This window comes from Cyrtonyx montezumae, unplaced genomic scaffold (genome assembly GCF_038088225.1).
Source record: "Cyrtonyx montezumae isolate F1298 unplaced genomic scaffold, pur_monq_1.0 scaffold_13, whole genome shotgun sequence".
Lineage (NCBI taxonomy): Eukaryota > Metazoa > Chordata > Aves > Galliformes > Odontophoridae > Cyrtonyx > Cyrtonyx montezumae.
In genome coordinates this window covers 296,448-323,442 of record NW_027071859.1, presented here as the reverse complement: position 1 = coordinate 323,442, position 26,995 = coordinate 296,448, and the positions used below count along the sequence as shown (strand labels likewise).

The following is a 26,995-nucleotide window of genomic DNA, read 5'->3' as shown; positions in this document are numbered from 1 at the left end:
ACGGCTGCCTTTGTAAAACTGTTGCACGCAAAAGAACAACTCAGTTTACATCTGCCATGATGAGTAAGGTATTATTCCACAAGAAATCCCATCATTCCCTTCTCTTTACTATTATGTATATTATGGGAACCCCCTAGAGGTCCCAACCTAGAACAGGACCTCTCCACATGTGTCTGCCAAAACAACACGAGACGAAACTAATTTGAAAAGATGGGTCTTAACAGCTAGGCATCCACAGGCATGCAAGAGAGAGACAAAGAAAACTGATGTGCATGCCTGAGGTCAACACTGCTGACTCAAGGCACAGCCAGGAACATGATCTCCACCTCCTCAGTCTCAGGAGAGCAACTTTCCACTTGACTGCGTTATTTACCACTAGAAACGTAGTCACGACAGATCAAAGGCTGCTCTGCAGCCCCAAGGACAGCTGGCACAGCTCAGATTGCATTCACATAGCTGAACTCCTTCATTCTTCCCTGCTGCAAGGTGCTGCATCTGAATGACTTAATGGGAAGGGTCCCTGACCCACAGTAACCTCCAAAGCATAATCAGTCATCATCTGAAATGCTGCTGGTTGCCCCAGGTCAAAATTGTGCCACAGAGCACACCAACAACTGAGCAGTGTGAATTATCATCAGCCAATGCCAGCAACTGCCCCGATCTTGAGTGTAGGACAGATATGACTCTTGTATATCCATGATATCCTATGATATTTGCCTCTATGCATGATATCACAAATAGGATCTGTGTATATATATACATAAATACTTCTGCAAAGTCCATATTTATTAAACTACATAATAAATGAAAACATGAGATAATTTCATTACAGTTTAATGCTTAATATTTAGTTACTTTAATGCTTAGTTTAATACACATCTGGAATACCATGTCTAGTTCTGGGCTCCCCAGTTCAACAAAGACAGGAATCTCCTAGAAAAGAGCCCAGTGGAGGGTGACAAAGACGACAAAGGGCCTGGGGCACCTCCCATACAAGGGAAGGCTGAGAGACCAGGGATGGTTCAGCCTGAAGAAGAGAAGGTTGAGAGAGGATCTCATCACTGACCCATCCACACCTAAAGCATGGGAGTAAAGCCAATAGGGGCAGACTATTCAGTGGTGAGCAACAGTAGAATGAAGAGCAAAGGGCAGAACCTGAAACATAGGAAGTTCCACAGTAACACAAGGAAGAACTTCTACACCATCGGAGTGATGGAGCACTGGCACGGGCTGCCCAGACAGGTTGTGGCATCTCCTTCTACGGAGATGTTCAACACCCTCCAGGACAGCTTCCTGTGTGACCTGCTGTAAGGAAGGAGCCTGCTTTAGCATGGGGTTGGACTTGATCTCATGAGATCCCTTCCAACCCCTGCAATTCTGTGACTTAAGTCTTTACACCACGGGAGATATGACAATGCAACTTTTTTTTTTTTTTTAACTGTACTGCAACTACTGGTCCAGGAATCACAGAATCATAGGGGTTGGAAGGGACCTCTAGAGATCATCTAGTCCAACCCCTCTGCCAAAGCAGCTCCCTACACCAGGTCGCACAGGCAGGCGTCCAGGCGGGTCTTGAATATCTTCAAGAATATCTTGAGTCTTCTCTTCCTAATGGGAGCTAGACAGAAAAGCACCAAAGTTGAATCACAGAATTTAGGATGGAAGGCTTCTCAACACCATCCAGTTTAATGCCTGTTAACAGCAGGGCTGTCTTCTACACCAGAAGAGTTTTTTCAGCAGAAACTACATGAAGAAAACCTGCTCTACCAAAACATACACGTATTGATTTAAAAGAAGTCTAAGTGACTCCTTACGCTCAACTTGGAAATTCCTACTCCAAGCTAAATAATAGCCTTCAAAATATCCTATGACCTGACGATCAGAGCATCCACCTGGAAAGTGGAAACCTTGTCCAAAACCCACACAGACCAGGTGACAACCTTAAACCTACACACTAGTTACTTGGGTACCTACCTCATCTTCTTTCTTCCCCTTCAGCTACAAAAGTCTCTGAAAAATTCTAGCTCTCATTCCACTGCCAGAAGACTTTCAAACTTCCAGAACATTCACAGCACAGGAAAACACCTTGCCTAGCTCTCCTCCCTGAATGAGGACAGAACTAAGACATAACTGATTCATGGGAGAACACATTTGGCAATGCCTGCAGCACCCAACCCACAACCAGCTCCGTGTGCAGAACAGAGGCAGCAACAGAAGCACTCATTAACATCACAGCATGCACAGAGAGGATGTCACGCCACCATAAGGAACCAGTCAGCCCATACTTTGTGTGGATATTGCAGCCACTATCACCATTACCTGAATAACACACTGAGCATACTGAGTGGTCACCTTCAGCTCTAGTTTTATTTAAAAAGACTTATGTTTCTTCTGGGAGGGAAATGGGATCAGAGTTTTAGACTTGGTTGCACACTCTAACATCTAACAGTGTATAACAAATTCATGACCTTAAAAACCAACGGTCTCAAACTATAAAAGCACTAAGGCACTGAACTGTGCAATAGGACAAGCTATACAAAGTTGCAGCAGTACCACAGAAAGGGAAAACACCCGTGATTGCTTGAAATATGTAACAGTTGATCAACTTTAGAAAAATAAAAATCCCAATATCCCTGAAAACAAGTGCTAGGGTCCCCTATGAAGCTCTTACTTCTTACAAGGCAGTGACTCAATTTCCTCTTCTGATTTATTACTAGCTACCACTCCCAATTAGCAAGCATAAATGATTGCTAAACCACACATCCTGTGGACCCATTTAAGGTCCTTAGAACCCTAACTAAGTTAAAGCTTGTGATTTGGAAATTCCACTGGGATTATGTGCAGTATCTTCTCCAGATGCCACTGACATCTCTGCTCAGAGCCAGCCCAGGAGCTGCGAGGAATAACAACAAAACACAGTTTGAGTTCTTACCCTCAGAGCTGCTCTGGGAAATTACATTCAGAGCTGTTGGGGGAAACTGCCCAACGACTGACTCAAAGACTGTACCAGGGCAACGAAGCTGATCGTGCACTCCTTCAGAACTAGTGCAGGGTGATGTGCTGTTGGCACTGCATTGCAGAGTGGGAGGGCTATGTCATCTGCAACAGATGGCACCTCCTCATAGTCACTCAACTCTGCCATAGGAAAGGCTATTGGAGCTGGAGCACAGAGCCCTGGGCCGTCACAGATTAAAAAATGCTACTTTTTTTGAAAGGAATGGAGAAAAAAGAACATACACAGATGAAGCACACAGTATTACATCCGCCTCCCTAAAAGTTTGACCACTGCAGGACAGGTTCTCTCTGTGCTTCTGGACAACCTGACAGAAGTCTAGATGAGCAAACAGAAAGTGATGTTACAGAGACACAAGCCTCTGACAGTATTTTCTGTTTCATAGCCCTGCCACCTCCATCTCAGGCAGGATGAACTAAAGCCAGCTGTATTCCATCCAGACACTGATGGCTCCCAGGCACTGGGAAATTTTAAGGGCTGTGATTGACATAAAAATACACAGCAAAGCATCATCCATGTATTTACCAGTACCTCAACCCATAATAGCATTAAATAAATATTGAGAAGAACTGAAGCAGCGTAAGTGACATAAGAGATCTGGGACTGGAATTGAATCTGCATTTTTCTCCCTCATTCCCCCACGCAGAACTGGTCTCCAACAGATCAGTCACAATCTGGCCCTAACTCTGCTCTAACTTTTACAGTCTGAATATAATTCAGCCCAAACACAAACATTTGCATTAGTGGGTTTCATGTTTCACCCTGAAAAATTAAACACACTTAAATGGTCTAGGAAAGGTGGCAGTGATATTCAGCAAATGGCTTACTCAACTCTAATCCCCCATGCAGTCATTTGTAGGGCAAGAGAGATTTACCACGATTAAGATATTTGCTGAGGATAATATCCCTTCTATTGCTGCCTGTTCTCAGATACACTGACTTAAATATAACTCAGCAGAGAGAAGCCAAGGAGGAAACAGCTGCAGGCTCTTCCAGACACGTGTAAAGGTCAATATACAGCATTATGATGCATAGCCAGAACAATTGAGTGAAATTACAAGTGTTTCTAATGGAAAAATTGGCTCTCTCAAATAACAAAGTAAACAAGATTCACTGTGATAACAGAATCTGTATGAGAATACCAAAATGTTTACCTGTACTAAATAAATCAACCCAGTGTCTTATGGACACTTTCACCTACAGTCTGTGAATATTTTCTGAATGACCATAACTGAGAAGCTCAAAACATAATTCAATTGGCCAAACCTTTAAAAGATCTTCGTAGATAAAAGCTCTCACAAAGATTTTACATCTAATAGCGATGGAATGCCTTCATGCCAGAGGTCTGCTTTGTCTAAAACTATATATTTAATCAGAACTAGCAGTGGGAAAAAAATGAAATATCACTAATTAAAATATGCACGGTTCACATAATCAGTGCATAATAGTTGACCTATTTCCCAGATCAAAGAGCTGGAATGACATGGAAAGAGGAATCTGTCCTCCTCACAAAGTCCTAAAGGATTAAAATCTCAGAATCAGGGATATGAACAAAAAGGTTCCACAGGAAATGCAGCTGCCTCACCTAATTCCTTCAGCTCAGGATTGTTTCCTGTAGAATACTCTCTCTTACCTGATTTATAACTATTAAAATTGATGAGACTCAACCAAGATGCCATTTCAGAACCAAACTGCTCATATAGGGCAAGGTTTTGGTAGCAGAGCTGCAGGGGTGGGTGCCCTGTGTGAGCAGAGCCCCACACTGCCCTGTGTCAGATCACAGCCAGCTTCAGCTGCTCCTAAAGGACTGCCAACAGCCAGAGCTGAGCTGTGAGCCATGCTGGGAGTGCTCTGGGAGGGCAGACTGAGGAGAGGGAAAAGCTGTCCCATAATAGCACGTGGGAGAAGGAGTGAGAAATGGGAGAGAAGCAGCCCTGCAGCCCTCAAGGGCTGTGCAGAAGGAGGGCAGGAGGTGCTCTGCTTGGAGAGCGGTGGTTGAAGGATGCACATGTGGGATCAGGAGGGGAAGGATGGTGTCCCCATGAGAGGGACCCACGTGGAGTGAGGGCAGAGAGTGATCAAGTGTTATGAACTGACCACAGTCCCCGTTCCCCTGTGCTACATGGGAGTTATGAGGTAGAAGGTTTTAGTGCTATCAGTAGACAATAAGTCATGTGAATCTCCTTTATGCTAAATCTATTGTGCCCATGACAGTAATCGGTATGCAATCTGCTTGTCCTTATCTCAACCAGGAAGCATTTCTCATTGTATTTTTTCCTCCTGTTGCGTTGAGGAGGAGCAAAAGAACAGCATGGTGAAGCAGAGCTGCCCACCCGTGTGAAATCACCATGGATGGCAATCTGTAGGATCTACTTACTTTTTATGATATAGAACTACTCCAACAACACTAGTTCTGCTCTCCTTTACTTGAGTGTGTTTGACTCTTTGGCAGTTAATACCATTGCTCTTTGAAAGAGGGCATAAAGTCTACTCTCTTCCTCACAGAGCCACCACCTCTACAAGAACAGCAAACATCTGATGTACTGCATTGCTCTTCCTGCACCTACCACATATTTATTGGTTTCAAAGTTGAAAAACTGAAATGTACAGCTGCAACAAGATGGAAAACACAGCAATGAGAGCAGAGTAGCAAGGCCCTAGCTGCAGCAAGTGAGGGTCTGCTCAAATACAACAGCAGTAGGCACAGAAACAAAGGAAAGAATCTGCTTACCTTCACAAGACCCCAGGCATGCAGAGAGCTCCAAAGGTCCTCACCTCCACTGCCAACCTTTAAATGAGGTCTGGGAAGGGGTGGATCCTGCCTCCAGCCCTTCTGGTCATGTAGGTACATTGCATGCACCTGAGCTGCCCTGGGCTGGCCCTGCCTTCCCACCAGCTGCTCCATCACTGCTTCAAGCCGTGACTGAGCATTTCCACCCCAACACTGGAAAAAGAAATGAAATAGTGCAAATGGAATACGTAACAATAAGTCATAAGTTAAAATTCAGCTAACTTTCACAGAGACTAAAAGTGATCACCAAATTCTATTGATCCAGGCAGAAGAATATTTATATATTGCAGAAGTCATCACACTGCACTTTTTTGTGTCAGCCTAAAGGAAAAAAAAAGCAAAATAAGACTTAACCATGGAAAGTTGAACTCTGCTAGGGACATTATCACTCCAGATCATAATTCACAAAGTCACTGAGGTCTGAAGGCCCTTCTAGGGACTGTCCAGGCCAACTCCTGTGCTTTAACTATTGTAAGACAGAGCAAGTTGCTGAGGACCATGTCCAGTCAAAATTTTAATGTCTCTGAGGATTGAGACTCCACAGTCTGCTCAGACAACCAGTTCCAGCAATCTTGTTGACGGTATAAGAGATGAGTACAGCTATTACCTGTTAATGTCTCTTCTGGGGGAATTAAAGAGACGTCTCCAACACAGGAAACCTATTAAACACTAGTACAGACAACTTTCAAGTGGCACCCTTGAACTAGAGTGTTTGTGCAGCAGAAAACCCCTTGAATTGCTGAGCTTAATATACCCATCCAGTATCCCTCCTCATAGCACATGACACTTACTTCTGCTTTTACATATTTTTGTTTCCCACATAATTCCCAGAATACAGTGTATACCTTCTGTAAGAAAGAGACAATTCTGTCACTTTCAATTATGAAAATGTACCTCATATCCCAAGTTTCAGGGCTTTGCTTTTATCTGCTATACATTCGTCACTGGATTTGTATAAATCTATATTAACCAAATCAGCCTTCCCTTAGGCATGAATAAGTGAAGACCTTTCCAAGACAGCTAAGATCTCCAGAATCCTCAAGTACAGCATTTCCTCTGACTCCACCACAAACATGTGAACTGTGGACTACGTGGTCATTCACTCATTTCAACATCCATGATCTTTGTTATTTGACCCCTTTAATTTGGAGCATAAACAAACGAGAATGTCACAAATTAATACATTCTCAAAGAAGTACCTTTTAATATCATTTACATTCAAACCTCCCCTTGATAGACCTTTTTTTGAAGATGCTCTAATTTAACTTTCAAAAATTGATGTTTGCTATTTGTATGGGAACTGTAGGATCACGGTCTGAACCACTGCTGGATCAGCTGAGGAGAGCACTGAGTCAGCCATGGGAGCACAGGTGGAGGCAGTGCACTGTGTGAGCAGAAGGGGTGGAGAATGAGTGCACCTCTCCCAGACCCCATTGAAGGGCTGACCACCACTGCGGAAAGAGCTCTTTCTGGAGACTGCTCCTTTGGAGTTTCTTATTGTAAGCCTAGGACATGGATGAGCATTTTCTTTTATTTTGATTGTCTCTTTCTATCGCAATAATCTTTCTAACTATACCATCTATGAAATATCTCAGCTACAATATTATTTGGTGTTATTCATTCTGTTAACCATATGGAACCTTTGATGGCATAAAGCATGCTACTTCTGCAAAAGATAAAATGAAACTCTGAAACAAGCAACTTTCAGGATAGCCCAGAGTTATACCAAGTAGGCAGTTTGCCAACTTGAAAGTATCCTGAAATTTCGGGATTGCTGAATTCTGAAAGTCTGAAACAGTTCAATGAAATTGTTTTTTGTTAACATCCTTGTCAGATTCCTTTAAAATTATAGGTCTGATGTACCCATTCAATTTGCAGTGTTTAAGAGGAGCCTTTCCTCACTGTTCCTTCTGTTATTATACAGCAGTTGCTGTTTTAAATTCAGCTCTGTAAAGTTCAGCAGTGTTGTAAGCTAACTATTCCATTTCCAAAGTAGAGGTCAAACACATATAATTTGACTTTCCTGCTGTACAGAATTGCATGATTATCTAAGGAGGAAGAAGAGAGTGGTATCAAAGCATATACACTACACTCTGAGATGAGAGTTAAAGAAAATGCTTGGGAGAAAAGAACAAGTTCCTCATTCTATTCCTTCTATTAATGATTTTGGGCTAATATTCTGAAGTGAGTATGACTGAATGGCTGATCTTCTTAACTAACCCTCAGCCTCACCATTTATTAGTCCTCCTTCCAATGACTTGAGCACTTGCTGGCTCAATGTCAGTGCCAACAAAGATAGTCAAGGCCCTATCTGTTTTATAAGAAGTGGTAGAATGTTAAAGAAGAGAGAGAAATTTGTGCCAAAGCTGGTTATAGTTGTTGCACTGTCCCACCAGCCAACCTGTGTGGATGTAATAGCTGGCTGATGTGTCAAGGGAGTTGATGATCCCCCTCTACACTGCCCTGGTGAGGCCACATGTAGCACACTGTGTTCAGTGCTAGGCTCTCCAGTTCAAAAAAGACAGGGATCTCCTACAAAATTCAGAGTGGATGTTAGAAAATACTTCTCTGAACAAGTGGTCAGGCACTGGAATGGGCTGACCAGGGAGGTGTAGGAGTCACTGACTCTGGAGGTATTCAAGGAATGTTCAGACATTGTGCTGAGGAACATGGTCTAGTGAAAACTGTTGGTGACTGGTGGACAGTTGGATTGGATGATCTTGTAGGTCTTTTCCAACCTTGGCGATTCTATGATTCTAAGAAGGAGTCCAGTGGAGGGCCACAGAGATGAGGGCCTGGAGCACCTTCCATATGCAGAAAAGCTGAGTAACCTGGATCTGTTCAGCCTGGAAAAAAGAAGACTCAGAGAGGATCTGATTAATGTTTTGTCAATGGTCTTGGGCCAGTTCAGCCTAGTTCCGTGACTAATGGGGCAGAGGGATCCACGGACCCACACCCCTGAGAAGGGGAAGGGGAAAAGGTAGGGAGATGGGCCTGAAAACAGAACAGTGCTAATGAGCTATGGGAGAAAACTATAGATATATGACAGTGGAATGCAAGATAATACAACATAATACAATATTCAGTACCCTCCTGAACGTCTACCTGTGTGACTTGCTGTAGGGGAGGAATCTGCTTTAGCAGCAAGTTGGACTTTGTGATCTCTTGAAGTCCCTTCCAACCCCTGCATGTCTGTGATTCTGTGATTATAGATTTGAGCATCTGCACCGTAGTAGGTAACACAGAAAAGATGTTAAAAACTTTTGTTAAACTGCAATGAAAACGCTTGAGGGATGCACCAAGGAAGAATTACTTGAATTTGTAAGGAAAAAGACTTCTTTAGTTCCTCTGCTGATGGTACTTCTGTTCATTTTTTCCAGAGATGAAGTAAATAAAAAAAAGTTGCTAAATAAAAGAAAAAAAAAGAAAAAAAAAGAAAAAAAAGAAATGCTGCTAAAGGGTATTAAAATAACTGAAAGAGAAAATATAGTTCATGTTAGAAAAAAAATAGTTCATCTCCAGTTGTTAAAATAAAGTCAATAATTATAATGCTTGAACACTCAAAGCATATTATGATTTATATTTTTGCATTAAATCCATGGGGTTGCCTAGAGCATAAAACACATCCGAATGAGACCTACTACATTAGAAGCTAGTTTGCTGGTGTCCTAAATATTTAAACACACATCATTCCTCCAATGACTTCATCTAGGAAGAAAAACGTAGCTGGGAGAAATACACAGTTATCAAACATCCCACATTCATACAAGTCTCACTGCCACGGATGTCTCACAAGTCTCAGTTCCTGGACACACAACTAGGTAACAACCTCCAGTGCCTATTAAGTAGTCAGAAAAGCAAGCATAGCTGTGAAGAGCTCGATGCACCAGAAGTAAGATGAAAATTTGAAAATATCCGTAAATATCTGCTTTAAAAATGTATTATTGATCTGTAAACCAAAGGTAGGACTAACACTGAAAAAATATTCACTATATTGGAAAGAGCTCATTAGCATGACTGTCCCAGCACTTCTCAGATTTACTCTTCCCTGTATTTTGTCCAATTTTTTATTTGAGCTGAGCAACTGATCTGTATTTTCTGTCTTGAGTTACCCCATATACAGAAGTACTCTATGAATTTACATGGAGTTCTGCTGTCCTGTTCAGCTTACTGCTGTGTGGATTCAGTAGAATGGATTCAGATTTTCATAGAAATAAACATTTACAGCATCTCAGTTGGATTTCTAAGCACATTTTTACTTGGATATGTTTTTCTTGCTTCCTTCATTACCAGAAGACTCCCCGGCAAATCTTGAAAGCTACCATTCAGCATGCCAACCTCTACCACAATAGGACCACACTGAGACTGGATTTCAGAGTTTCACAGTGAAAAATGCGGGCCTGTAATTATTCCATTTCATTATCCCAAGGACACCCACTTTACCTTCGTCCCAGATCACACTGTCCCCTGCAACATCATTCCTGAAGCACTGTCCACAGTACAGCCCCCATCCTCAGCACAGGAAGGTGTCTGGCTGCCGCAGGTGTTCTGGATCTTCTGAAACAGGATGTGCCAATGGGCAAAGGCTCCTGTTTCCTTCTGGCAATGATATTTAGTCACCTGTCTCAGCAAAGAGAGATGGTAGAGTACCCCTTTCCTGAAGATTCACAGCTTGAAACAGTTGTATGTTTTTTTTCCCCATCACAGTTGGCACAGAAAAAATTTAATGCCAATGGACAAAGGTTATCTATAAAAGTCATGGCCTGTGATTTATACAATTCAGGCAGGACAAAAGGAAAGAGACACAAGAGCGTGGCTTTTATCCAAATCTGGTCCCCAGCACCCAAATCCAGCAAAGGGAATGATTCCATCCATGTCAGTAGAAAATATCCTCCTTTTCACCAGCTCTCTGTTCTCCCTTTTATTAGGGCAGACCGCAGAATTCAAAAGAGAATTGGGATCTTCACTTATCAAGCTTTTTTTTTTCAAACTGTTCCAGGACAGCAGCAGCTTCCTTCTCCCCTCATTCATACACCACAGGGGCAGCAACTGATAATAATCTCAACTTTTGTGACAATGAAATCATGTGCTCCTATTAATCCTGCTCCTGACAGTCAAATAATTGGTGTGTTACAGAGATAGGGTGATTTGACAGCACCTGAAAATCTCTATGCATCAATGGCTTAAAGCAATATCAATCATTCTCATTAAGATTTCTGTGACCCAGACCACAGGCTGATGGATCTATGCTGTTATTTACAACATTCCTTTATTTACACCCTTTCATGGCTACAGCACTTGCTGCCTGAAGCTTTATTGCTCTTATAAATTTTCTGCACCACATTAACAGTTTTGAACCAATACAGATAAGCAAGAGCAAGTTGATGAATACAGGAGGTAAAAGACCTATTTAACTATCTCAGCAGTGCCATTTTAACAGCCCACACTTCACTGCACTGCTTTGGAAAGGCTAGTCCACCAAAAAAGCAATGCAGTGAACAATGCAGTGACCTTTTCCTGCCACCAATAAAGCTGTCTTATGAAGCAGATTAATGCTTTTCTGAAAGGACTGATAACTACTGAATTACCAGTCTATCCCAGCACTGAAATTAATCACTGGTGCTAAAGGCACCAGGAACACATTCAGGTCCCTCTTTGCTCTCATGTGAAATTTCTACAAGAACTCTCTCCTTACATGGCCCTCCGTTCCTGCTCATAGCATCTGCAAATCCTGATAGTGAAAGCATTAAGGATGTGCAACAAGAGTCAGCTTTTCATGCAGCATTCACTGAATTCAACAGAAAAGATGTAATCCTTAGTCCAGCAGAGTTAGTGGCAGAGTTCCTACTAGGTTCAATACTGTAGGAAGGGATTACAGGGAAACTATAAGGCAAACAAGAGGTATTCTCTGCCTGTCTTCCTTTTGTAATGTCCCTCCAAAACTTCTCAGTTGTCATTTGAAAAATGACAAGCAGAACCAATAATTATCCAACACACATAAGATATTCACACATAAGCCTTCAAATTTACCAGCAAATGGAAATCACCAATACAGAGGATGACTCTACAACTCTGAAGCTCTGGCACAAGTAATGGCATTAAGGTGTTTTTAAAACTTGTGAATTACCATTGTCAAAAAAACACACATCCTCAGTGAAGGGCAGTACAACTTCTGGGACAGCAGCTGCACCACCATCTGACAGAGATTATTACTATGTGATAGAGTCCAAATGAGAAGATAACATTTTTATCAGAAGATCTTGTTAGAATTTCTAATTGATTTCTAAATTCATTTGCTTCATAATTAGAATTCTTGAGTGTGAAGAGAAATAGTTATCTGAGTAAGCTTTGGCAAGAACATCAGGATCAGCAATCTCGTGTCTGAAAAACAGAAATTGACAGTTCACGAGAATTAACTGTGCTTCTTACACAAGAATTAAATCTACGGTGGAGAGAATTACTACCTGCCCTTTTCAAAACACTTGTTCTACTCAATTTTCAGCCATAAATCAAAGCTGGACAGGCCCTGAACTAGAACAAAATGACCTCCCCCACTCCCTTTCTCCTCCTACTCCCATAAAAACTTTTGAGGCTTTACCCTTAGCCAACAAGTGCAGGCTTCCCAGGCACATTTCTCAAAGCCTTGAGAAAGGCCTTCACAAAAACCTCCCTGTATTGACCCAGAGGAATTTCAGCTGCAACTGGAGTGCAGGTCACCATCCAGGCTTCCTGAAACTGTAAAGGGTTTCAGGCTCATATTTGTGAATAGAAGGGAGAGCAGCACAGTTTGGATTTACACTTTGCTACATGATAAAGATTATGGGGAGGCCTCATACTCACTATCCCCCCATTATCACACCGAGGTGCACCATACAGGATTTTAAAATGAAATAAAAATAATAATATTTCAGGGGGAAAAAAAATACCATTGGACAGAAATTCTCTCTCCCAGAGTCCTTGAAATCATAAGCTAAAATAGCAACTCCCTGGCAGGAAAGAGGGAAATGTCACTAGAGCATTGCAGGAGCTACAGCCCAGGCCATTCAGAAGGGGACAGTGCCTCCAGGACAGTATGGCAATGGCAGCAATAGGGGACGAAGGAGACAAGGGAAAGGCAACACATGGAGCACTCACTGGCAAAGCCATACCAGCAGGGTTGTAGCCTTCTTGATTATTAATGACACTACCAGAAAATGGCAACTTAAACGTCCTAAATAACCTCTTTGCAGAGACAAGCAAACATTTCTGTCCATGTTTTGCCCAGGGGCTTTTGACATAGAAAGCAAAAAACAAAGAAGCAGAAAGCCACCGTGGGCAAACAGATACTGTGTGAAGGCAGATGGACTGCTGCTCCTACAATAGCCAGAGCAGCAACCAGTCCTGGGGAACTCAGCTGGGGTGGTACTGCTGGGGATGCAGACAGGTGACATTATTTCTTCAGTGTGACATGGGCAGACCCAGAGATAATGATCAGATCACGCTGCCCCTCCAGAACGTCTGACACACAGTGCAAATATTTACTAACTGCCAATAACACATCATCTGTCTGTGAAGCACTGAACTGTTTAAATTATATCGGTGAAGCCAGATTTCTGCTAGAGGGAAATCATGCTAGACCAACTAAATAGTATGTCAATTCCCTCTAATTATATGTTCCTATGGCCTGCCCAGTAATTATATTTAATGGGTCTAAATCAAATTGGCACGTTACCTGAGAAATAATTGGATTTGTGTGCAATTTTTTAATGATTCTGAAAGGTACCCTGGAGACTGAAATTCTCAGGCCCCAGTGTGCTCTGGATGTAGATCTCTGGCTACCTCGGCCCTGCTAAGTTAAATGTTCCAGGTCACTGGTGCTGAGGCCAGCTGGCATGGAAGAACTCACAGCCATTATTATAAACTTTCTTAGCCTCTAGAACAGGGTTACTACATCCAAACTTTCTATTGGAAACCATCCCTGCCCAGTGCTGAATGTCAGATCTGAGAGCTGCCTGCGTTCAGCAGAGCCAGGGCGCTCACTGCAGTTCCTCCACCCACTGCAGTTCCTCAGCTGTTCGTTTGAGGCTACATCAACGCTTGCAGACAATAGCTTCAGGTCCCACTGTCGGGAATAACATTCCTCATCCTGCAGAGATCCTTCAGGAGTCTTTAGTGAGGCTGTAGGTAGCAGGATGATTTGCTAAAGCTGTCCCATGCGTTTATCTGAGGCCTCCAGAGGCAGATGAGCGTTCGCTAAACCCCAGAAGCAGCCATTAGATTACTGGGAACCAGCACAAGACTTCCCAAAACACAAAAGGCACTGTATTCCTCACTTTTTCTAGTCGGGTAAATGTTATGAAAGCAGTCTCCAAGCAGTTACTGCAGCACACTCTGTTCCAGATTATGAGGCTCCAGTAAACATCTGGGGCATTCAGTTTCAGCATGATATACTGGTCTGTATTTCTTTGAAATTCAGCCTCTGAGAAACCAAAATAGCACCTTGACTTATGAATCAGCCCCATAATGCCAGTGGTCATTGAAATTAGATTTCAGACAGAACATAATGCCCGAGAGACATACCTGCAGTAACAGTGGCTGGAAGGGATGTTATTCATCACCTGTTATTCTTCAGCAAAGGTACAAGTAAGCGCCACAAACTTCAATATAGTTTTTTCTTTTTAGATAAATGCAGGTATTTAGGGGCCACTTCCCAAACTGCTTGTCATATCTGTATACAGAAAGCCTCACGTTCCTTCTAACCAAGGCACCTACCTCCTTCATGACATGATCACATTCAGGCTCCCTCAGTAGGCAAAAAACAAAACAAAAAAGAGAGATAAATATCTCTAGAGGACCTTAAGTGGCTTCTTATTAAAGCACTATGGTCATGTCTACTGTTAAAAAGGACCAATTCTGGGAAAGAGACATAGCCCAAAAAATTGCATCTGTCTTCTGCAATCTTTTGGAATTTAACACTAAATGATCTGTGTTACTGTCAGGTTACTGTTTTACCCCACAAAATGAGAGCTGCCTGAAAAAAAACATCTCGGGGAAATGTTTTTAAGCAACATACCCTGCTGTCTTTTTCAGGAAAATCACTTACCCAGTACACACACACATACTCTTTCTATTCCAGCATAGCTGTAATTAGCAAAGAATGCCAAGCCATAAATATTTATGCACAGATGGGATCCTGAAGTACTTTCAGAAGTTCAGCGCTGGCCTCAATAGTCAGATTTCTCAAGTGAGCTTTCATACAAAACCTCCAGGTTTATGAGGACTTGTCAGAACACCCTGCTAATCGCTCCTGCTTCACAGAGAGCTGCTTCTCACCTAACAGGGAATGTTCCAATCATTCAGAAAACCCCACAGTAAATGCAGGTGCTACATTACCTACTTCTCATTTGAATTCCTCATAGGTTCTGCCAGATCTCTTCACTTAGCACAGGTCTCTGCATGCTGGAGCAAAAAGTATTCTCCTCTGCAGCTTAGTTTCTTGAGTATTTCTTCTGTTGTTTCAAAAAATTGTCTGAAATCAGTTATGTTTTACTTCCCTATGTAAAGGGAATTTCCCTATTGTTTTTCCCAATAAATGTTGCTGATGTGATGCTAGAACCATGTTACTGAAATCATCAAAAGGGCTGAAATTTCACATCCAGACTAATAACTTGAAGTGTCAGTGTCTTTTCTCTGGATGAAGTTAGGTGGCACAGGTTGGTCATGGCGAGACCCTATTTGCCTCCAGGATAACGTGTCTGCTTCCAGAGCACTCAAAGAGAACAGTGTCCACACCATGCTGACTGCCAAGAGGGTGTTGGCTGTCCTGCTCCAAAACCACGCTGACCTAACTCCACTGCAGCATGCATGATTGCTCTCCCAGTACCCACACATTGGCCCCATTTAATTTAAACACAGCTAATGAGATCACACAAAGCACACAATGTTTTCCAGCCTGATCTGGAAGCAATTAAAAGCTAGATTATGGTATGGCGTGGTGAGCACACCATTGACCTACAGCTTTAACTGCTCTCCTTAGGCACCCGAATGCAAAATCTTCACCCATTCAGGCTGTCACTATGCCACTGCGAGCAGGAATAGAGGGGACAGGATGGGCACTGAAGATCATAGACTTACAGAATGGTTTGGGTTGGAAGGGACCTCAAAGTCCGCCCAGTCCAACTCCTGATGTGGGCTGGCTGCCCCTCAGCAGATCAGGTTGTCCAGAGCCCCTTCCATACCCTTGGGTACCTCCAGGGATGAGACATCTACAGCTTGTACGGGCAGCAGCGCCAGGGTCTGCAACTAGACAGGAGCTGCAGCAGCCCCCTCACTGCCAAGAGCATTGCAGAGCAGCATGAGCTAAATCTTGGCACTTGGCTTCCACTGGCACCTGCAAAAACAATCTTCACTGCAGGCTGCTTGGAAGAGAGGAAGAGATGGAGCAGCAGCACGAGTAGTGCAGTACGTGAGGGGGAGAGGGGAAATGCTCTGCACCCAGGCACTATGTTACACTGAAAATAAAGGTGGAAGGGAACAAAAAGTCCCAGAAGTTCTTGCTGGCGAGGATTAAACACAAGATTGTTTTTGTCTCACCAGAAAAAAAAAAACAACAAAAAAGCAGATTTGATGGAGAGATACTCACTTGGCCTGCACTTATACCACACGAGGAGGTATTTGCCTGTTCCAGGGCACGGATCTACGCCGAACAGCCGGCTATTGACAAGGAAATGGCAGCTCCGTCTGTCCTGGCACTCGTCCAGCATCTTCTGCAGCACGGGACGCACACCAACATGGAACAGAAACGAAAGCACTTCAGCATCTCCCTAAAGAATCATTAAATACGGGCAAGCTGAAGAACAGCACGGCACCTCCTGCCTCCTCAACCAGCCCCAGCAATGATTACATGACCAGCTTAAAGCAATGGGTACTTCAGGAGCTATGCACTGAAGGAGAGAACTGAAATTTGCACTATTTCAACCTGCACAACACGTTGTCCTTTCAGGCATGCAGAAAGAAGGCTTAGCGTTACACTGGTCACAGATACTTTGGAAGACTCTTGTGCACTTTAATCATAATATTAGGCAGCACCAGCAACGTGTCCTGGGAAAAGCAACGTGGAGGAGATGGATCAGCCCTGAACGTTAGCAGCAGAGGCCCAACATTCACACCATTCCGCTTTAGCTTTCTCTGGAGATTTCTGCCACAGGTTTCAGAAAAGCTCTCTTCATGGTTATAGGAACATATATAGGCAATAACTGATGTTTCTGTAATTAGTCGTTGTGGTGGGAATGGGATACATAGGCATGTTGTCAGTTTCTAATAAAACTCGCTCTCTTCCCTGTAACTTTTGCTTTCCTTTTAGCTAAACTCAGCAAGGGTCTGTGAGTCACAGGGTTCTCCCACCAATGGTATTTTGGGCCTTATCTCCATTTCTTCACGCTGCTTTTCCCCCAGCACTCGCTTCCCACTTGCCCATTCATAACACTCATAAAAACTCTGCCTCAGAATCCACAGGGGCAAGACATTCCGTCTCCTGCTAGAAAATAACTTCATTAAGAAAGATTAATGACTTCTTTTTTAACCATATGATCCTTTAAAGCAGAAGTGGGGGGGGGGAGGGAATATTATTAAGTGGAGCATGTTTTAAATTCAGCTGGATGGCTTAGATATACTCCTTTAGAGCCCCTAAAGCAGTAAAATTAACATAACGTTTGTCTGACACACATGAACCTGTCAGGGCGTTCTGAGATCGCAGAGCGAGGTAATCCAGCAGCCGCCATGCAGAGCCATGAATTCCAGTCCCAAAACAATTAATTTCCTCCTGCAAGGAGCTGCTGGAAAACCTCTCAGAAGCTCCCCCAGGCTCTCCCCAATTTCATTTTCTTGTACCCACCTTGATAGTGGACTTTCCCACAATCTTATCCCTGTGCCATTAACCTGAAGCCACAGTATGCCACCTAAAACCACTTTCACTCTTCCTCAGTGATTGAGTTCTCCCTAAACATACCTATTATCTTCAGCATTATAACTCTGCACGTCATCCTCCAAACAACAGCAATTTCTGCTCCAATTTCTAGCGCAATCTGGGAGTGCCTCCCTGGCAGATGTTCACAACCTCCTAAAGCTTTCACCTTTCAGGCTCATACATGAAGAATTTGTGCCTGCCCTGAACGTGACCTTTGTTTTAAATTTTAAACCACGACAATTCAAGCCTTTTCTGGAGAACAGAGAACAAGTGCTGTTGTTGCTTTCCATTCACAAAGGTAATAAAATGCAGGCATCTCATTTCAAAATACAGTGCTTGGAATGGAAAGGATGAAAGGTGAACAGTATGGAAGGGCCCACAAGCATCAGCCCCAGCTTGACCATTATCTTAAAATGCACAGAAAGAGCAGATTCCTTTTTCTGGGCTCATAGAGTTGACAGCCCACTAAGCACGTGAAATCTAGTTTAATGCAAAATCCAATGAATTGCAAAGGAATTCAAGAAAGACCTCTATGCAGATATCTCTTTTGATTTCATGAAGCAAAGAATGACTCGTGAGTGCTTCACATATGGCAAGAAAGCCACTCCAAATCACTGGGGACCTGAAAAGATTTTCCGGTACTGCTCAAACATGACTGTTTACACCTATGCAGTGCTGCACACCCTGAAAGTTTCCTTTCCCACAAGAAAGTTTCATCTAAAAGGGAGCAGACTCTGCTTTTTGGCCAGCAAACCTCTCCATACCACATGGGTAGAATTTTCACCACCGTATATTAGGGACTTCATTTTTATATAGTAGGTGCTACTAAAACCAGTGGGAAAATCACAGTGGATTGCAGCAGAAATTGAGACCAACAAGAAGCTGCTTTGGAAGTCCCTGCTTCAATAAGCAGTGCACGTCCATCTGTCCTTAGACACAGAACCAAAGCAAAGGTGACTGCTTCACAGTGATCCACAAACTGCCACTTCAGAACCATAGAATCATTTAAGTCAGAAAACTTTGTCTTGCTCTTCTCCAAGCCATGGTAACTCTTACTTAACATTACCCACATAAGAGGAACATCCTGAGCTGCTTTTCTGTGGTACTGAGAGTAACAGGGAGCCCTAAGGAGAAGTTGATACCCCAGTCAAGGAGCAAAAGTCATCTATGCCACTGTGAGACAGCAGAAAATGAGAAGTGTTCTTGAGGCTGAATATACCTTCTATTAATTCTAATTGGCTTCATTGTTATTTACAGCTTCAACATAACTTGATAGCTGCCATAGTTCTGCAGTTACTTCACAGGGAGAAGAAATCAACATCCGCTTTTCATTCACATCATTACAATGCACCCCCATGTTCTTGAAAAAAGTTATCAAAAAAGAACATTAAGATCCTTGTTTTCCTGCAGGCCTGCATGGGTAAATTCTTGGGTGTCATTACATATACCCATAAAGCATAAAATAAAAACTGCTGCTGAATGCTCAGAAGAATACATCAGGAAAAACACAAGAAAAATTGGCTGATGTTGCCATGTTCCTGATAAAAAAAATTAATAATTAAAAAAAAATTGGCAAACAAGTAATGCCAGAGCTAAAATTTCTTCCCCACTGCGATCAGCAGTACGTGCCATCCTGAAGCTGCACGAAACACAAGTGGTGGAACGCCCGGCAAGGTGTGAGCTCCGGCACAGCGCTTGAGAAGGGGCTGCGGGAGAGCAGCCGGGCGGTGCAGCTCTCCTGGTGGCCTGTGAGTCCCGAGCTCCCCAGTGTTTGAAGAATGGCTGAAACATGAAGGCTTTTTTCTCGCTGTCAGTTGTAAAGATGGAAAAATACAATCAGGAAAAAAAATTAAAAAAAAGATGCCCGTGAGCCAAATGAACTTGCATGGGGAGAGTTTTAGAAGCACAAAAAGGTCCCTAACCTGTGTTCATAATCAGCTGGTCACGCCAAGGTCACCTGCAGACTCCTGAGTAACAAAATGAAGTCACGTTGGAGTACGTTATGTGCAATTAAAATAGTCACTCCAACAAAAGAAGGTGGAGGAGGAATTCCTGTCTGGCATGAGAGAGGAGGGAGGACACTTGAACTGTGTTTGCCATTTTATAGTAGTATTTCAGTGGTAAATCAAGCCTGGGAGCTGACAGCCAGGGCTCAGGAGGGAAGCTGGGGCTGCTTAAACCCATTCCTTTCACAAGTTCATGACTGAGCTAAGAAGCTGCAAGATTTGGAGGAGATAACAGAGAAAGAAATGTGAACTCAAGTAAAACAAACACTCATCCTAAGCCCTGTGATTAATGCCCTGGGTTAATCTCACTGCAGTGACCCGGGTCCTAAAGCAAGGGCAGTCTCAGGCTCAAAGCCACGTCTTGCTAGCGGACACTACAGATGAAGCATTTCTCACACTCATTTTCCCATGCTTGTTAGCGTAATAATTTGCTTGTGGTCATTAAATATCAACCATTTAGATCTGGAACTGAATGGGAGCTCTGAAACAAGGCTATCCTCAGCTATTCCCAAGAGTGTACTCATTTTTACTCTATCTCTTCAAATCAGTCTTCAAGAAATACTTCCCCTGCATGCTTACAATAGACCACAGCTGAGCTTAAAACCCACAGCAACTCAGCTTACCTTAGCTTGTAGCACCTTGCAGTAGTTCACAGATTTAAAACCCTTAGGGTGAAACTCTGGACCCATAGAAGCCAATGATGAAATTCAATGGGAGCGGGGATTTTGACACACAGCCCCTCTGTACAACCTCTATCATCAAAGGAACATAAGGATGACTTCAGGGCACATCAGTCAGGCATGAAATTGCACAGAGGAAACCTAACAAATGATTGTCCAAATTGTACACTGCAGAGATCTATGAATGGATCAGAGCTGCACACAGCCAGATGAAGATGGGCAGACATTTGTACTAAGAATTTTACACAAGATATCAGTATTTAAAATATAATTAATCATTTCTAGGTCACGTTCAGTCCAAGCACTACCATTATGGTGGAGTTCAACCAACACATAGATTGATACTCTCCCATGAGTTCTGCAATGAGAAGTAAATAGAACAAACAAGGCAGCATTATTTCTCTCTACACAGACACACAGCACAGTGGATCCATAATGGCTTTATGTCACATTTTATTTGAATTTTTATACTCTTTTCTATTTCCCAAATTGTTGGTGTTACCTTAAAACACACTGTAAACTTTGTACTTTCAAGTTGCAATCTTACTTACTTAGAGAGTCTTCTCCCAGTTATGTGCAGATTGCATGCTAGCTAATGAAATCCAGTGCAGCATGAAGACGTTCGAAGGATCAGCAACAGGGAAGGGAAGAGTACACAAGGAATTGGAATCCGCACTGATGAGATACAGGTCACTTGCCTACAGTATTATCAAGAAACCTTCCAGCCTGCTCCTCTGGAACATAATTCAGTTTTACCCAAAGTTCTACATTCATCCTGTTCATTACCTTAAGAGGAGCACAAAGGCCCTGAATTAAACCATCGATCTATGGCACATTTTAGTGTTCCATTAGCTATCCCTTATTACTCCCCCATGGACTTTCTGATGCTCACCATGGAGTTAGCAGAAGGAAACTATACCCACGTAACTGGTGACATTCACTAACACATCAGACTGAAAAACATCGAGCTGAAAATGAGGCACTCACCAGCTCTGCTATGGAAGTAAATTCCAGCAGGTGAGTAGTGCAGGCAGCAGTGGTGCTAACATGCTAAAAACAGCACCAAGATCTTCCAGAGCTCCTCTGCAGGAGCCTTACAAGAGCCCAGAGACAGCAATTCACACAGCGCTGGACTATGTTCAGCAGATAGACAGAGCCAGTAAAAAATGCACTGCAACTACTGCCTAATTAACCATTACCTAATTTCCTAACAGTGGGAAACTTAATCTGTGTGGAGGGTCAACTTCAAAGGGCAAGGAGGTCTAAGATAAAGAAATACAAAAGGATGCGAAAGTCATGGGATTAAAGAAAGGGAAAGCATAAAACGAGTAGAGAAAAATCGTTGAGAGCAAAACATTGTACTGTCAAGCAGAGTCTCAGAAGCAGTGACAGAAGTCCCATGACTTGGAAAGTTTAAATTTACAGTAAACAAAGCATTAGGAGGCTTACAACCCTGGGAGTTGGCCTGCCTCTCCAGGGAGATGGAGCCTCAGCCCATCACCCTGCTCCTTCCACGCACATCGCTGAACTGCTCTGATGAGCTGTTCAGCCAACAGAGATTTCAAAGGTAGAGCAATTTAGAGATCTGTGATCTCTGCATTAAACAGATCTTTAATTTGCAAATCATTAGCTGGGGAGATGCGTGCCAGAGAGCTGCATTTCAGGCAGCACACAGCCCATGAACGAAGCTGCACTGGCTCTGTATGTCTTTATAGCCACAATCAGGTCAAGACAGCCACAATCACTTTGAGGGCTTGATGGTAAAAATCAAGGATCGGTTCAGTAAAGGGCATCTAGTGGTTGGGGTCTGCTACAGGCCACCTGATCAAGTGAAGCCTGTTGAGGCCTTTTTGCTCCAGCTGCAGGTGTCCTGAGCACGGGCTCTTGTCCTGATGGGGGACTTCAACCACCTGGATATCTGCTGGGACAATGGCACGGCGAGTGGCAGACAATCCAGGAGATTCCTGGAGTCTGTTGAGGACAACTTCCTGGTCCAGGTAATAGATGGACCGAGCCGAGGTCTGAACCTGGTCCTCACAAATGTGGAGGAGAGCAGTAGAGAGGTTAAGATTGGAGGCAGCCTGTGCTGTAGTGACTGTGCCTTGGTGGAGTTTGCAATCTGGAGGAATGCATGCCTGGCAAAAAGCTGAGCTAGGACCCCGTGCTTCAGGAGAGCAAAATTCCAGCTGCTCAAGGAACTGCTGAGTGAGATCCCCTGGGAAACTGTCCTTAAGGGCATGGGTGCAGAACAGAGCTGGCAGCTCTTTAAGGACACCCTTTTGAGAGCACAGTTGCTCTCCATTCCCCAGCAGAAGAAGTCAAGCAGGGCAGGCAGGCGACCGTTGTGGCTGTGCAAGGACCTGCAGCTGAAACTGAGGGAAAAGAGGGAAACGCACAAGTGGAAGCAGGGTTGTGTAGCCTAGGAGGAATACAGGGCTGTTGTCCGTGTGTGTAGAGATAGGACTAGGAAAGCCAAGGTGCAGATGGAGCTGAACTTGGTGAGGGATGTGAAAGATAACAAGAAGGGGTTTCTACAGCTACATAGGCAGGAGGAGACAGGCCAAGGAGAATGTTCCGTCCCCAGTGAAAGACAATGGAGAGCTGGATTCCTCAGACATAGAAAAAGCTGAGGTACTCAATGAGTGCTTTGCCTTATTCTTAACCAAGTGGTCAGACTTCTCATGTCTGCCAGGACCCTGAGCCTCCAGGTGAGGGTGTGCAGAATGGTTTCTGTCCTGCTTTTACAGTGGAACAAATCCAAGTCCTCCTCATGAAATTGAACGTGTACAAGTCCATGGGATCGGATGACATCTATCCTAGGGTTCTGAAGGAGATGGCTGATGTGGTTGCTGAGCTGCTCTCCATCACATTTGAAAAATCCTGGCTGTCTGGTGAAGTCCCCAGAGGCTGGAAAAAGGGAAATATTAATCTCATTTTTAAGAAAGAGAGAAAGGAAGACCTGGGGAACTACAAGCCGGTGAGCCTCATCTCTGTGCCTGGGAAGATAGTGGAGCAGATCTTCCTAGAAACTACGCTAAGGCATATATGAGACAAAGAGGTGATTCAAGACAGCCAGCATGGCTTCACCAAGGGCAGGTCTTGCCTGACCAATCTGGTGGTCTGTGATGGAGTGACAGCTTTGGTGGACGGGGGAAGGGCAATGTATGTCATCTACCTGGACTTCTGCAAGGCTTTTGACATGGTCCCTCACCACATCCTTCTCTCTAAATTAGAGAGATGTGGATTTGAAGGATGGACTGTTGTATGGATTAGGAATTGGCTGGCTGGACGCAGCCTAAGGGTTGTGATAGGTGGTTCTGTGTCAGGGTGGAGGCCGGGTACAAGCAGTGTCCCTCAGGGTTGGTCTTGGGACTGGTGCTCTTCAACATCTTCATCAATGACACAGACAATGGCATTGAATGCACCCTCAGCAAGACTGCAGATGACACCAAGCTGAGCAGTGCAGTCAATACATTGGAAGGAAGGGAAACCATCCAGAGGGATCTGGACAGGCTGGAGAAGTGGACCCAGGAAAACCTAATGAAGTTCAACAAGGCCAAGTGCAGGGTACTATACTTGGGTGGGGGCAACCCCAGGTATTTATACAAACTGGGGGAAGATCTCCTTGAGAACAGCCCTACTGAGAAGGACCTGGGCGCCCTCGTGGACCAGAAGCTGGACATGAGCCGGCAGTGAATGCTTGCAGCCTGGAGAGCCAACTATATCCCGGGCTGCATTAAAAAAGGGGTCGCCAGCAGGGAGAGGGAGGAGATTGTCCCCCTCTACTCAGCTCTTGTGAGGCCCCATCTGCAGTACTGCATCCAGACCTGGGGCACCCAGCACAAGAAAGATGCGGAGCTTTTGGAATGGGTCCTGAGGAGGGTCACTAATGATCAGAGGGCTGGAGCACCCCTCCTGTGAGGATAGGTTGAGGGAACTGGGCTTGTGCAGCTTAGAGAAGAGAAGACTCCAGGGAGACTTCAATTGTGGTCTTCCAGTACTTGAAGGGTATGTACAAACAGGAGGGGGAACGCCTGTTTATGAGGATGGATAGTGATAGGACAAGGGGGAATGTTTTTAAACTGAGACAGGGGAGGTTTAGGTCAGAGATTAGGAGGAATTTTTTCACACAGAGGGCCGTGACACACTGGAACAGGTTGCCCAGGGAGGTGGTGGATGCCCCATCCCTGGAGGCACTCAAGGCCCGGCTGGACGTGCTCTGGGCAGCCTGCTCTGGTGGTTGGCGGCCCTGCACATGGCAGGGGGGTTGAAACTGGATGCTCATTACGGTCCCTTTCAACCCAGGCCATTCTATGATTATGATATGATAACAGCAGTTTTGGCACTGCAGTAACCTCTTCTGCATCCTCGGCTCACTACTCATGAGCACCTGCCAAACAAACAGCACAGTTTGATGAAGAGTTGCCCAAACTGCTCTTGAATTCACTGATGTTTCAGAAACTTTCCCTGCTCAAATTGTCCATAACCCCTGGAAAATTGATGTGCAGTATAATGAGCCGTGTTCTCCCTGCTGCGCTGATAACCTTGAGATCTGGTGTAAATTCCTTTCTTCTTTTCTGTCATTTGTCCTTCTCTTCCCCCTCGACCATCACTGTTGATTGTTTGGAAACAAGGGGAAGGGCTCTTTCTCTGTGTCTGTGTAATAGCAATACAGCAGGACCTCCATTCCTGTTGAGGACACTTGGTGCTGTTACATCAGTGACACTGTATAATATCCTGGGAGTAAGCATGACAAGTAACCTTCCCAATGAAGCCAGAGCAGCTGAATCATTTTCTTCCACATTCTATCTTACTTTACCACACTGTTAAACTGTAATGCTTGGGGAAAATAAAACCCTCTTCCATAACACACAGACACCTCCAGCTCCACTGCTTCCTGACCGACAACTGACCCATCCTCTGGAAGTCTTGCAGCTAATGGAAAGATTACCTAATATTTTCATCACCAAAGAGGTTGGCTGCCCTCTGCTTTCTGTCACAGAGGCCTTCCTATACTTTTTAACAAGGGGGAGGAGGGTCTGAGGGCATCCTGTGGTTAGCACACAAGGAATCTGCTGCTCCATTTTGTAGGGTTGCCTCATACACTGCTGAAGTGACTGTGGGAGAAGGTGGCAGCAGAGGTGTCACGTATCTTACTTAAAACACAAAAGGAAATTCCACATCAGCAGTGCTAGTGATTCTTGCCACCAGCAGCTGGTTGTCCTGGAGAGTGTTGAAAGAGAGCCTTGCCACAGGCTGCAGCTGCACTGCTTCCCTGAGCCACCCCATCTTCCTAACAAGATGCTCCAGAGCAACTCCTCAGCACAGACCTCTTGGGGAAGTAAGTCATGTGGCAAAACACTGCCCTCTGAAGTACAGTTTCCTGCTGATTTCAGCACATGCATTTGCAAAGACAAAAGCTAACCTCCAGTGTCTTTGGTAAATATCTGGCTTAAACACAACACACGAGTGCTTCTCCAGAGCTGTTTATTTTCCTTTTTAAATAAACCTTTCTCCAGGGCTCTTTATTTTCCTTCAACATAAGCTGTGATCGTAGTTTTAGGACAAAATAAGAATGCTGCAATAATCTGCTATGAAGGGTAATGTAGCTTTCTGCTACTAGGCAATACCTTCAGGCTAACCAATCCTGCTGAAATCCAGAATACACTACTCCAGGAACAAGGGGATGTGGAAAGCTCCATGAACAAGTCCTCCCATGCACCTCCTCTTCTCTTCAGCCAAGCATCTGAAGTCTATTGAAATATACCTCCACCTGAGGTGTGTTTGCAGGCACAAGTTGTGTTTAGGTTTCTTACTGAAGAGATGCACTCAGTAGCATCAGAACGCTAACACTACTGTTTCTACTTCGCCCTCTTCACCAACATTTATGTATTCATCTGAATAAGCTTACACTGCTTCTGTATCTGTTAGCTTTCAGATTTCCACAAAGGCAAGATTTCATGAGATACGAGATGTCCACATGGAAGGGAAGTGCCAATGTCTGTGACAATGTGACATATGAGAGAACCATAGCGTGAGAGAGGCTAGAGCAGGTGAGGATGGTCCCTAACAAACCTCTGTGAAACAAAAATCTCTCTCCAGATGTCCCTTTATCTTCTCCAGCTGTGCAGCAATATAAGGCAACACCTCCATCCTCTCGTATACCGAAGAGTCAGATTATCAGGGTAAAATGGGCTTGACCATCTCTGCCTGTGTGACACGGGATTGCAGAAAAGAAAACTCCATTGTGAAAGCACAATGCTCAGATTTACAAAAAAAAAAAGTCTTCAAGCTCTGTGATTAGGTTGCATGCTCAGACCAGCTCCATCCTCACAATTATTCAAAACAGACCAACAGATATAGGAGTCAGAAGTCATCACAATGACACCAAGGTGAATAGAAACACACCAATGCAGTTCTGCATCCCCAGGACCCAGCCAGTATCTCTGCATGATCCTGCTCCAGCACCATAGGCATTCTAGTGGGCACAAAACCCTGTGCATAAATTGCACGGTGTGGATAAACACTGTCACCTGCTGCCAGCTATTTTTAGAGGTATGA

General features: G+C 44.0%; 1 protein-coding gene across 2 annotated transcripts in view; it reads right to left on the bottom strand.

The window, feature by feature from the left end:
* The window catches only part of EVA1A (eva-1 homolog A, regulator of programmed cell death), a 196,531-nt gene that overhangs the window by 110,328 nt on the left and 59,208 nt on the right, over positions 1–26,995 (bottom strand). Inside the window, exon 3 of one of the 2 annotated variants that reach the window (XM_065730432.1) lies at positions 16,426–16,549. In XM_065730432.1, coding sequence (XP_065586504.1) covers positions 16,426–16,549 — 124 coding nt within the window. Of the gene's footprint in view, positions 1–16,425; positions 16,550–26,995 lie in introns of those variants that run through there. The other variant, XM_065730433.1, reaches the window with a different exon arrangement.